The following is a 14343-nucleotide window of genomic DNA, read 5'->3' on the forward strand; positions in this document are numbered from 1 at the left end:
AACACGAACGTTCTGTGCAGACAGACAGACAAATAGACAGACAAACAAATGGACCCAAATGCAATACCCTCTCCTTTGCCAAGGGTAAAAAACTGGCCTTCTCAATTTTGAGATCAACTGGTTAATGTTTGCCAAGAATTGCCATATTATTGGTAACTGTGGCCTCAGAACTGCCTCTAAAGCCATGGCCACTTAGCCCATGCTAATTCCTGCACAAAGTTATATGTGTGCCCTGGGTATGGAGTTTGAGTCTTTAAAGAGGTGGCTGTGCATAATGAACAGATCCACAGAGACAGAGAGAGAGAGAGGAAGGCACACAGAGAGACACACACACACACACTTTTAAAGAGTGGTGAATGAGTGGAATTTTATCAAACACCAGATGAACCGTTTCAAAGAAATCCTGCAAGAAGGTACAAGTCATCACAATTCCAGGAATCCAGAAACGTCACGCGTTTCTGGATCTGACAGCAAGCATGATGCCACGATCTCCATTGTTCTCTCACTGCTACGCCCACAAGGCCGCACCCAGCAAAGGAGCGGGACGTGAGGAAAAGAATCTTAAAACCTCCACATATACAATGTCAACTGATGCAGGAATGTACGGTCGAAACCGAGGCGTTGTGCTTTTCCCCAGAGGAGAGTGGGCACAGCTGTAAAACAATGACTCCAGAAAAACCATGCCTAAATATAGTGCAGCACGACCAGGCGACGACCATGCACTCGAGCATTGATTTTTCTTGTGGCAGCGCAAAATGAACCGAGCGTTGCCTCTTGCTTCCACTGCCACAATGCTGCAGCTGTGCGATTCTGAGCCGAGGAGAGCGGTGGATGATCCGGCAGCTGCCTTTGGAGTTGCTAATCTCCACGTTACCATGTTGCCACGTTCAGAACTATCTATCTCTATCTCTCTATCTCTCTATCTCTCTATCTCTCTATCTCTCTATCTCTCTATCTCTATCTCTCTATCTCTCTCTCTGACTCTCTCTCTCTCTCTGACTCTCTCTGACTCTCTCTCTCTCTGACTCTCTCTCTCTCTGACTCTCTCTGACTCTCTCTGACTCTCTCTCTCTCTGACTCTCTCTGACTCTCTCTGACTCTCTCTGACTCTCTCTGACTCTCTCTCTCTCTGACTCTCTCTGACTCTCTCTGACTCTCTCTGACTCTCTCTGACTCTCTCTGACTCTCTCTGACTCTCTCTCTCTGACTCTCTCTCCCCCCCTCCTCCCCCCCCCCCTCGACGTCGTAGTCTTTAACTTGTCCTATGCATAGACCGATTAGTAGTTGTATAAAGAGTGTGAAAGTTCGAACCAAATGTTTGTTCTCTCAGAGCAAAGCTTTCTGGGTATTTCTGAGGCAAATAAGGCACACCTGCTCCGTCGTCGAGTGCACATGGTAATGTGATAAACCACCATGCAACATCCACTTGTTTAGTCTGTTATTCAATCATACCTCAGCCTTCATTCGATGCCGACACCGAAAAACCTGTTGCCTAAAACACTTCCACATCAAAATAGAGAACACAGGTGACCGTCCAACTCAATATGTCAAATAGAATGTCCTGTGGGTGACGTATGGAGAATCTGTGTACGTACTCCACGAAACCCCTCGGAAATAAACCTCAAACATCGGTGAATACCAAATACATAACATCAGGCATAACGGGCCAAATGAGCTTCTTCTGCGTCGAGGTTCCTTGTATTACAAGTTCACTGAAAGCCAAAAAAAGCAGGTGTCTTGATAAACTAAAACAAGATAACAGCTCAGAAGAAAATCGAATAACGAAGAAAACTAGGGAAAGGAAATCCAATGATTCTGAATGAACAACTTACAAAGGTATTTATTTAGATTTTACAAAAGAAATTCACAAAACCTGCTTTCTCCGTGTCCCACACTGTTGGTACAAACACAAATGGTATGAACCTCATAAAATGCACTTAACCCAACATGTCAAGATTTCACCTCCAGGCCAAATTCCTGCCAAATCCTTTGCTTTCCCTTCTCTATACACACACTTTTACTTCCCTCTGCCTCCCACTCAAGTTGGCTATTTACTCCCATGCACCGAGCCAATGCCACCCACCCCCCCCCCCAAAAAAAACCTTATCCCCCATCATGGCTTTACCCAAGGCTCTCCATTTCTATTTCAGAACGTACATGACATGTTACAATCTCCAACGGAAAGCCGCCAGTCAAAGATATATAATCAGAAAAATATTAGCTATTCAATTAAAGTCATGCATATTTAAAGCAGGACAATCGCCTTCAGAATATAGTTTGAGATGGTGTTACAAAAGTATGTCTCTGTGTGTCCATCTGCCTGTCTCCCTGTGTGTCTGTCTCTCTGTGTGCGTCTGTCTGTCATTTTCCTTTCTATTTTGTCTCTGCCTCATCAACCAACCACTAACGACCACCACCCACCTTTCCCATCCCACACTCCCACTCCCATTCTCCTCCCCACCCCTCCACCCATTGCTCATACAGCTATGCTGACCATGTGCTGGGCATGGGACATGTTCCAGAAATAAACGAGGCGCCGTGCACAATACGAGGCGCAGATAAACTCCCACAGGCCTGACATGAGCATGCACAAAACACAAGGTAATAACTATGAGCAGCAAAAACCTGTCCCGAATACACAATATCCTACAAATTAGCCTGAAATTTTGGCCTAACATTTCATGTACGTTCTACTAGGGCATACGACCATCACCAAATGCCTCCAAGTTTCACTTAATGATGTGGGTCCCTTTTCTCTAGTGGTCTGTTCGTCATTTGGACAGCTTCTAGAACAATCACAAAATGCCGTTAATGATAAAATAATTCAAAAAATCATCATCATCTATCCAATACTACAACGGAACAAGGTGTGGACCCATTAAATTCCTTCGATAAGTGAAATTCCTTCTGATGGGTGCACTGTGAGGATACCACATTGCGCTCATTGTCCCGGTGCCGAATATTTTATCGAAAAAGGAAAATTGCATTTCAGATCAAATTGTGCTGGATAACTTTCCAACAGAGTACAGGAGGCTCTCTTTCTGCACCATCTCATCACGAGTGGGACGGGTAGCACAAAAGCAACGACATCAGTCACGGGAACCAATGGCGGGACATAATTCGGCATTCACGCCTGGGTTGCGGCAGGAATGATTCGCAAAATAGAATTCCGATTCTGATGTACCGTACTCTATCCGAGCGTCGGTGTTGCCGAAGCAGTTTCTTGGCAAGGGCTAGACTGGGTGGCTTGCCATTGCCTTCCCAGTAGTTGGTGCAGGAATTTGGAGTTACTTGGCCTACTACTCTTGATAACTCGCATACTGTTCACGTGGGACACCGTGGGATCCTTAACGCCCACCAACGAATGCTGGAAGATGGGAACTCCCATTTAACGTCCATCCAAGGGAATGACATTGATGAGTCACCCTGTCTGCGAAACACCGGAAGGAATGACAGTTTAAAGCCGTGTCGAGATTCAAACTCTGGCTAGACAGCTTGGAGGTGAGCATGTCAACTTAGAGGCTTAGAGGCCTGCAGCTTTGTGTCAACAGTTAACTGTGGAAAATTACAGCCTACCGATGATTAACATTTACATATAGGCAGTCATTTTCACCTCAACGTGGAATTATAGCCAAGTTATGTCACAATCACCAACTTAGACTAGGTACACAAGTGCAACTTTTATGTGATACCGACAAGGAAATGGTAGTTGTAAGAAAAGGCATAAATCTTGTCCTCTTTTAAGGAAACGGTGACGATCAGAAGCAATTACATAACTGCAATTCCAGGTACTGTCAGAGCACAATCGGTTCCTCCTATTGAACGTTTCACAGGGTGACAGTGCTACCAAAGCCATGACATCAACTCCGCCAAACGTCTTCCTTCCCCTTCATACTAAAGGGCATTCCTCGAGGGGCCTGGCCTGTAAACAGCACAATCCAGACTTTAAATGAGAACTTCCATCCTCACATAGTAAACTGTCGAATGAATTGCGAGATTCGTTTGGATACCTTCATCTTCATCCGTGCCTCGGGGTGGTCGAATAACTGACGAAAAGGGCCTCAAAGAAGTTGGATGTCAGAAAGTATGGACAATGGAAAAGTGTTCCTCCCTTCAACTTAAACCCCGTCACCTTCCGCTCCCTTAAACCATGTGACAGTGACAAAGGAACGATACAAGTATGCCGTGGCAGACAATACAAAACAGAAACTATCAACACTATCGAGCGCAGAGCACAACAATTCATGTTTGAGCAAGATCTTTTCTTATTCGGTGGGGAGAGGGTGGGTGGGGTCACGAAACCATTTAACATCTTGATTGAATAATCATTATGAATCATCATTGAAATAAAAAAAATTTAAAAAGTCAAACATTTCACCGGCAAGTGAAATCAGTCTCGTCGACCTCACTTACTCGGCTAAGCGGGAGCACGATAAAAGCTCCTCCACCACTCGCCTCAACGATGATAGCGAGGAATTTTGGATTCACGGAGCTGAAAGTCGAATCCCAGGTGGTGCGCGAGACTCTTATGTCATCGTAGCACTGGTCACTCTTGACAGCTTGGCCGTACACGTGCCGGTACTTACTGTAACGCACTACCTTCCGCATCCTGGACTCAGACACAGCAGTCAGAAAGAGAAAGACAATTTTTGTTTTTTAGAGTTGCTTGTACAAACACAAACAGTCGTTCAAAAGTTATCAGTTTCTACTCTCTCAACAATCTTTTACCAAAACTAAAGGAATCAAATCAAACAAGATAGTTATAAGAAAGGCAGATATCTACAGTAGAGCTAATGTTGGCCTTGATTTTTGTGCACAAGTTTCTACTAGTGATAAAGCAATGAGGCATGACGACACGAGGTTGGCGTAGATGACATGGGTTTTAAAGGAAAGCAATGCTTTAAGAATTGCCAGTGTGGTGGTGTCAGCAATCAAATGCACCAAGGCAGGGATGGCTCACCCGGCGACCAGCCACCTGGCTGCACAGCAGACAGTGCACTTTGGGTGGCAACGCCAACTACACTTGGCACCGGAACGACACCGGCATGGCCATGTAAGGGGAGCCACGAGAGGGGCACGGGTTTATGAAGGGGTGCATATCAGGAGAGGGCAATGGGTGAAGGAGTGAATAGGAGACGAATGAAGAAAGATGGCCTGGAAGTTTAACTGCGTCTAGCATCTCGGCTGAACTGAACAAACTGCTTTCTTCACATTTTGTTCTCAGGACTAGGAACTGGCTGGGAGTGGCATATCAGGCTTGTCCAAGGCCTTTGTTTATTCAGAAACAAACACCATGTCCTTACCAAGTTACTTCTGTGAGCATCACGAATACCGATCATATAAATAGACTTGCAGATTTAGAATTTTATTATGGAACTAAACGTAAGCATTACTTCCACAAGTCACAAACGATGACGAATTGCTCACAATTTTAATACTCGTGCCATAAATTATAGAAAACACAAAATAATAGGGAATTATTTGTATTAATATAATAATACCATTCCTTTCGTGCCGTAAAGGCACATAGGGGCGCCGAGGCAGTTTCATTGGCAAGAGTACAGTCCTGGATGAGTCGCCACTCCGACGCAGATTACCCCGAATGGTTATTACCCCCAGTACGCTGGTACTCATTTTGCTGACCTCAGAAGGATAACAGGCCGAGTCAATCCCACCTCGTGTTAATTCAATGGCAGACAGGGGCTGATTTCAGGACCCTTAGGTCCCAAGCCAGCCACCTTAATATCTGGATGAAATTCGAATATTTTTCCAAGTGAAAAACTTTACTCAACACAGAAGAGGGAGTTTCCAAAGTGCTGTAATTTATCAATCCATGATTGTAAAATATTGTTTCAAATGTTCTGTATCCAAAATTGCTCAGGCATCTTAGCTTCCACAAAAGCCTCAATAATGTTCATATCTCGACTTTACGTTTGGCCGAGCTATGGTCGCATCGTTCTTTGGACTCTACAATTCCACCGTGTAAGCTTCGATTCCGGTTTGAGGAACTTCATGCCGATGATTCATGTTCCTCGGGGAACGGTATGTGGAGCAGAATCTGCCTGGACTTGTCAGCAATCAGGGTTCCATTGTTTGTTTTTAGATAGATGGCACCAATGGCCAAGATGCTAACCCACAGGTGTATTGATTCTGTACCATGCTTCACCGTAGATTAAATACATTAAAGATAGTACTGACAAAATATCACCAAAAGTTGTGGAACAATGAGAACTTTGATCAATTTGTTTCACTATCTCTTCATCAGATGTTTTGGAGTTGTAACACATCTATTGGCACAATAGCATGAAACCATAATATGTCACAAAAAGAACACTCCACAAGATACTCGACATTTCCTCTTCAGAGTTTGGCTTTCAAAATGGACCACTTGTATTGGTAGCAATGCAAATGTCACCCCCATCGTTACCCGCAAACTTTTATACTCTCATTAACGTTACCTGGGCTGGCAGGATGGCCAAGGAGGTACACCGACTTGCCTCTAAGCTGTCTCGTCTAGGCTCGAATCTCGACTCGGCTATAAACTGGCATCCCGATCGACGTGTGTGCCGTCGCTCGGGTGGACGTGAAACTGGGTGTCCAGTCAGTCAGCATTAGTTGGTGGACGGTAAAGATCCCATGCTGTCCTTCGCAAAGAGTAGGCAAGCAATTGCCAGCACTGTGGACAAGTTACAAATTCCTGCCCAAACTACTGCGAGGAAGGCAATGGCAAACCACTCGGTATATAACCCTTGCCAATAAACTGCTTTGGCATTGATGCTCTGTAACAGAGTATGGTATATCAGAATGGGAATAATCTTACTGAACCAAGCCCAACTAGTTTACCTGCAAATGACTATTTCCTGCCACCATCCTGCTTTCCTATTTTACTGTTTGTTCAATCCCTTGCTTGTTGTTGCCCCAATGTTGCCCCACTGCCAATCCGTTAGCTTTCTACCCTCTGCCAATTTATTCATCCATCGAGAAATATATTTTCTCCAGGCATTATAAAAACATATTTGTCAAAAAGTATTGGGACAGTAAAAACACACGGGGATATTAACTCACAATTTTTTTTGTGTGGTTTCTGTTTACGGGAGGTTGTGATCCACCTTTGACTGCAAGCACAGCTCAACCCTACCACAAAACGCTGGACATCGTAAGTTTTTCTGGATCTCAGGTAAAGCACACTATTGAACCATTTAATGACTTAACATCCTTCTAGCCTGACAAATCAATCTTTTTGTCCCGTCATATGTTAACGATATTGAAACGATATATATGTATATATATATGTATATATATATATATATATGTATATATATATATGTATATATATATATATATATATATATATATATGTATATATATATATATATATATATATATATATATATATATATATATATATATATATATATATATATGTATATATATATATATATATATGTATATATATATATATGTATATATATATATATATATATATATATATATATATATATATATATATATATATATATATATATATATATATATATATATATATATATATATGTATATATATACATATATGTATATATATACATATATATATATATATATATATATATATATATATATATATATATATATGTATATATATATATATATATATATATATATACATATATGTATATATATATATATATATATATATATACATATATGTATATATATATATATATATATATATATATATATATATATATATATATATATATATATATATATATATACATATATGTATATATATATATATATATATATATATATATATATATATATATATATATATATATATATATATATATATATATATCTGCAGAAGTTCCCTTTTCACGTTGAAGATCAGGGCTCTTTTCCTCTGTCTATTGATTACAACCGAATGTCAACGCCTGATATATATATATATATATATATATATATATATATATATATATATATATATATATATATATATATATATATATATATATATATATATATATATATATATATATATATATATGAAGAACAAGCTGCTTTGCAGTGTGAAAAATGAGAAAAAAATACTACACATGATGCAGGTTCCAATCCAGTGTCGACATCACTTACCATTGCATCAGTGCTGCCACATTTTTTTAGCCCTGTTGGACTGAGTCCGAAACGGGGTGGGGGGGGGCTTATGGATTTGGTCTCGATTTTCGTTTGTGTGCGTGTGTGCGTCCGCAACCATATCCCGGACATGTATGGACTAAGTTTATTCGTACTCAGCAAAATGACAACACATCATGATGGTATACATATGCATGCACGTAATTCATTTTCACATCAGATCCAAGATGGCCGACTGGCGGCCATTTTAGTTGTAAAAAAAAAAAAACCCGATGTTGAACACGTCCTCAACCATTTCTCGGACACGCATTTACCGGTATTGTTCAAACGCCGGCTTACGTAAGCATTTCATTTATTTTTTTTCGAGATTGGATCCAAGATGGCCGACTGGCGGCCATTTTGTTACTTAAACGTGTCCACATTCTTTCTCAGACATACAAGGCCCGAATATGTTCAAACTTGGGATAAGCACAGTACATGATGGTGTACACGTGCATCTCACTTTATTTTGCGATCTGGCTGACTGATTGGTAGCCTGGTGGCCATTTTAGTTCTACATAAGTATGGACCAGCCCTTCAACTCTGTATCGCAAAATTACTAAAACAATGGGGGATATTACATTTTACGTCTTCTTTACTTGTTCCTACTGTCTCCCGTTTGCACCATCATTTGTCCTGTTTCTCATGTTTTTCAATGGAACGACATCTCATGATATCCCCCACGAGCATCTTTTCTCCCTTCCACAAGATCACATGAACCATACCGAACCAAATCCTCTTACTTGCAGATTACTGTCTCTTTCTCTCCTCCACCTCCTCTTTTCATGCCCGTTCATTCACTTGTTGGTGGTTCACCTTGGATACACATACACTGGGTGGTTTCCCATTGCACATGCAGGTTGGGTGAACACCTGTGTGGTTTGCCAGTGCAGGTGGGGAAGATTCATTCCAAGCACAAGGCTCACATGCACGTGCACACATTCGACAGCCCATGACAAGGCCTGAAAATGAGTCGGGCAAGATCGAGGCCAGCATGAGCCACGCCGCGCACAAGTCCCGAAAGTGCACGCAAGTGAGTGAAGTCAAACACAAGGTCTGAGAGCGTGTGCAGGTAACGAGGCCAGGCAAAAAACATCAGTTGCAAGTGTGAACCAGGCGATGCACGAGGCAACTATGCATCCAAGGATGCTTACAATTGAGCCAGTAAGTCAGGCCACGAAACAAGGCGGACGCACACAATCCAAGCAAACATGAGGCTCATGCAGGTAGACTGTGAGGCCTGCCCATTGCCAGTCGATCATGACAATATCTTTACTGGATACACACGAGTGCTTCGCCGACCACACGTGAGGCCTGCCCGCACCCCGCTTCGCTGGCCATAGGCTAGGCCCGCCCGCACCCCGCTTCGCCGGCCACGGGCGAGGCCCGCCCGCACCCCGCTTCGCCGGCCACGCGCGAGGCCAGCCCGCACCCCGCTTCGCCGACCACACGCGAGGCCAGCCCGCACCCCGCTTCGCCGACCACACGTGAGGCCTGCCCGCACCCCGCTTCGCCGGCCATAAGCAAGGCCCGCCCGCACCTCGCTTCGCCGGCCACGGGCAAGGCCCGCCCGCACCTCGCTTCGCCGGCCACGGGCGAGGCCCACCCGCACCCCACTTCGCCGGCCACGCGCGAGGCCCGCCCGCACCCCGCTTCGCGGCCACGCGCGAGGCCCGCCCGCACCCCGCTTCGCGGCCACGCGCGAGGCCCGCCCGCACCCCGCTTCACGGCCACGCATGAGGCCCGCCCGCACCCCGCTTTTCCGGCCAAGTGCGAGGCCCACCCGCACCCCGCTTTTCCGGCCAAGTGCGAGGCCCACCGCACCCCGCTTTTCCGGCCAAGTGCGAGACCCACCGCACCCCGCTTTTCCGGCCAAGTGCGAGGCCCACCCGCACCCCGCTTTTCCGGCCAAGTGCGAGGCCCACCCGCACCCCGCTTTTCCGGCCAAGTGCGAGGCCCACCCGCACAAATACCAAACAAAGCGTCCCCCGCACGTGTGCTTTAATGGATACATAAGAAGCTCGCTCGAAGGCTTTACTGGCTACGCAGGAGGCCCCCCGAGCACGAGGTTTACCCTCTATGAATGAGCCCCCCCGTCCCTCCACGCGTGTGTATAGCCGGCTATGCATGAGCACCCCACTACCACAAGCACTTTACCGGCTAGGTAAGAGCCCCACCCCCCCCCCCAAACCACGCATTTTAGTGGCTACGCACGAGGACCCCCATCCCCATGCGCGGTTTCCCGGCTACGCAAGACCCCCCACCCCACATTTTACAGGCTACGTAAGAGCTCCCCCCCCCGCACGTTTTAGTGGCTACGCATGAGCCCCTCCCCCTCACGTTCTGTCAGCTAAGCACAACCCCACCCCCACCCTACTTGCACGTTCTGGCTACGCATGTGTCCCCCCCCCACACATGTTTTACCGGCGATGCACGAGCCCCCCAGCACGTTTTAGCGGCTACGCATGAGCCCCTCCTCCACCCCCCCCCCGCACGTTCTTGTGGCTACGCATGAACCCCTCGCGCACATTCTACTGGCTACGTACGAGCCCCCTCCACGCACGTTTTACCGGCTACGCCGACCCTCCCCCCCTGGCCCCTGCCACGCTTTAACGGCGACACACGAGCCCCCCTCGCTTTGCTGCAATACTGGGTACGCACGATGGCCTCCGCACGTACGCTTTACCGGCTATGCACGATGCCCCGCACGTACACTTTACCGGCTATGCACGATGGCCCCGCACGTACGCTTTACCGGATACGCACGATGCCCCTCGCATGCACACTTTACCGGCTATGCACGATGGCCCGCACGTACACTTTACAGGCTATGCACGATGGCCCCGCACGTACACTTTACAGGCTATACACGATGGCCCCGCACGCACGCTTTACCGGCTATGCACGATGGCCCCGCACGTACACTTTGCCGGCTACGCACGATGGCCCCGCACGTACACTTTACAGGCTATACACGATGGCCCCGCACGCACGCTTTACCGGCTATGCATGATGGCCCCGCACGTACACTTTTCCGGCTATGCACGAAGGCCCCGCACGTACACTTTACCGGCTATGCACGAAGGCCCCGCACGCACGCTTTACCGGCTACGCACGAAGGCCCCGCACGCACGTGCTCCGTTACATGACCTTCGTACATTGTTTGAGTTAAATCTTTTAACCTGGAAGAGACCCTTATTAGTAACGCAGCAAAGTAAAATTTTAACAACTTTGACCCAAAACCTGACGCAGCGACTTTGAAGTTAAACTTACATTTTCGCGCGAGTGACGAACTTTTCGGCACCGATTCCCTCTCTGTACTGAAGAGCGAGACAAAGTTACCGGGAGAACCGAAACTCATGAGACATTTCCAATAACGATCCGCACAGACAGACACGGAGGGCAAGCAAGACCCCCTTCTCCCCCCCCCCCGTGCACCTGTCTCTCGAAGCTCCGTTGCGATGCGCGTTGCGCGATCCCAGCCCCTCTCGTGCGTTCGCTTCTGATCTCCAAACCGCACAGCGGACCAGGGAAGGAAGTCCAAATACTGGGAAGGAAGGGGAGTAGGGGCGACAAAGAGTCCTCGTAACCTTCCAAGTCCAACGACGCGACAAGTGGAGAGCGAAGGGGGTGGGGATGACGGGGCGGAGGAGAAAGGGGCTGGAGGTGTTGGGTGGGGCATCTCCAGCACGGGTCTCGATCGAAGCCCTCTCGGAGTTCTCTTCCAGCACGTAATTCGGACCACAGAACGACAAAGCCGGTCTACTCGAGTCGGAATAAAAATAGGATGGGGGGTGGGTTGGGGAGTGGGGGAGTTGGGGGAGTTAGGGAGTGGGAGAGTTGGGGGAGTGAGGGGAGTGGGGGAGTGGGGGAGTTGGGAGAGTTGGGGGAGTGGGGGAGTTGGGGGAGTTGGGGGAGTTGGGGGAGTGGGAGAGTTGGGGTAGGTTGGGGAGTTGGGGAGTGGGGGAGTTGGGGAGTGGGGGAGTTGGGGAGTGGGGGAGTTGGGGGAGTGGGGGAGTTGGGGGAGTGGGGGAGTTGGGGGAGTGGGAGAGTTGGGGGAGTGGGAGAGTTGGGGGAGTGGGAGAGTTGGGGTAGGTTGGGGAGTTGGGGAGTGGGGAGTTGGGGAGTGGGGGAGTTGGGGAGTGGGGGAGTTGGGGGAGTGGGGGAGTTGGGGAGTGGGGGAGTTGGGGGAGTGGGAGAGTTGGGGGAGTGGGAGAGTTGGGGGAGTGGGAGAGTTGGGGTAGGTTGGGGAGTTGGGGAGTGGGAGAGTTGGGGGAGTGGGGGAGTTGGGGGATGATTCCCACCTGTAAGAGAATGTACCTTTCTCCTAGTATTGGGTAAAGATGAGTTCTTACACCGGCCGAACTGAGACTGACTGTCCATTTATATGAACCTGAACGAGTCACTTCATTGTCCTGAATGCGGCTCACGGCATGCTCTGTCAGTGGATATCGACCCGTGCCGTGCCGTGCGCGATGGACATGAACAAGATCCCGTTGTTAAAGGTATTTTAACGAATGTGCTGATATTATTATATTGTACCAATAGTATTTTTAGCATGCGATGCTTATTAAAACGGAGCCCTGATTGAGAATAACGTATTAACTTATTCGAGCGACTGCATAACGAGCAAGAAGGAACCATTTACAAACTGTGTCGCCGATGCGGTGCACCTGTATAGCTGGGCAGGTATTTGACCGGCCAAAGACTAAAAATACGCGTCATGCTGCTTCCTTGGTTGACGCTCAGCATTTGAAAAGATGACAATATGGACAACCATAGGTTGGCATCCATTGCGCAGGCTTGATGGGCATCATGACCTTCCAGCTGCATTGAAGTGCCTTGTGATGGAACTCATGTGTGTTTACCGTGCGCAGCCCCATGCCAAAGGCTGTTTCTTTGCATGTGTTATGTTTGCTGCAGTGCCCCCAACTGGACCTGTAAGTCTGGAACCAAATGCCCCAAAAGTTTTTGCTCTGACACCTCAACACCCCCAATGATCATTGGAGTCAGGAAGCCGAGTGGGTTCCCCAAAACAAGGTTAGAGCCAATCCGATGATGCAAAGAATGTACAAATCCATCCACTATCAATGGATGGTGTGTGTGTGTGTGTGTGTGTGTGTGTGTGTGTGTGTGTGTGTGTGTGTGTGTGTGTGTGTGTGTGTGTGTGTGTGTGTGTGTGTGTGTGTGTGTGTGTGTGTGTGTGTGTGTGTGTGTGTGTGTGTGTGTGTGTGTGTGTGTGTGCATCCTATTCCTGCCACAGACAACAATAAACAACATTCGCTGTGCCACATATCTTTCCTCACCTGCTTGTTAATAAATCCTTCGTGAAAATGTTCCCAGCTCGTTTTTGTCCAGCATGGTCCGTATCCTAACTTAGCCGGTACGTCCTTGGCAGTGCCGCTCGGCTGCATCTGATCCAGTAAAGTGATCCGGTTCGGACAAGGCGTACCGAGGGCGTGTCCCCCGGTAATTAGATCACGTGGTTATTCTTAGGTAACCGGATAAACTCGACGGAGGACCCTCAGTCACTTGGTTGAGTTATTGGCGTTCACTGTCGATAAGCGACCCGCCGCGTCACGGAATTGTCCGTGTGCGACGGCCTGCAATTCGGGGGACTCTGGTGGGATCCCGAGATAGCTTCCCCCCTGGTGGACTTCTCACCCGACCCGCAACAATATATTCTGATACACCTCCTTTCTTAATGAAGAGCAAGATCATACATTGTCAAAGTGTTGTCAAATGAACAGTCAGCATCCATAAAGCTTTAGCAACATGTTAAACTACTTCTTGACTTGCAGTGCCACACGAAACCAAGTTTGAGTGAAAGTTTAACCAACTTCCTATGTCAGGTATTGGGTAGTCGATCTCGTCGAAAAAAAATTTTTTCAAAAAATTTTTTTTTGAAATTGGTTCTACCCTTATTATCAGTATTTCTGTCGATATGTTTGTCTGTCTGTCCCTCTGTTCGATCCAGTGCTCCGTTAATACAATGGCGATTTCGATGAAACTTGGTTGGTAGGTTCATACCATGACCTAGTTGTGTGGAAATGAGAACCGTTGCTATGGACACCACTGTTGCCGAGCAACGGGACTTTGAAATTTTTGAAAAATCATAAAAAATGTATTTTTTCGAAAATCAAAAATCGGGCCACGAGCGACTGTGGGCAG

The 14343-nt window shown here is 46.9% G+C and overlaps 1 protein-coding gene across 8 annotated transcripts in view; it reads right to left on the reverse strand.

The window, feature by feature from the left end:
* Window positions 1-13614, reverse strand: part of LOC147028745 (coronin-1B-like) — an 89188-nt gene extending 75574 nt beyond the window's left edge. For 2 of the 8 annotated variants that reach the window (XM_085879420.1, XM_085879421.1), the window contains exons 1-2: window positions 11611-11719; window positions 4414-4609 (exon numbers count right to left, since the gene is read on the reverse strand). In XM_085879420.1, coding sequence (XP_085735546.1) covers window positions 4414-4608 — 195 coding nt within the window. In that variant the 5' untranslated portion in view covers window position 4609; window positions 11611-11719. The other 6 variants (XM_085879424.1, XM_085879427.1, XM_085879423.1 and 3 more) reach the window with 6 other exon arrangements.
* Window positions 13615-14343: the final 729 nt, after the last annotated feature.

This window comes from Eptatretus burgeri, chromosome 4 (genome assembly GCF_056783735.1).
Source record: "Eptatretus burgeri isolate ZD-2024b chromosome 4, Ebu_testis_v1, whole genome shotgun sequence".
Taxonomy (NCBI): Eukaryota; Metazoa; Chordata; class Myxini; order Myxiniformes; family Myxinidae; genus Eptatretus; species Eptatretus burgeri.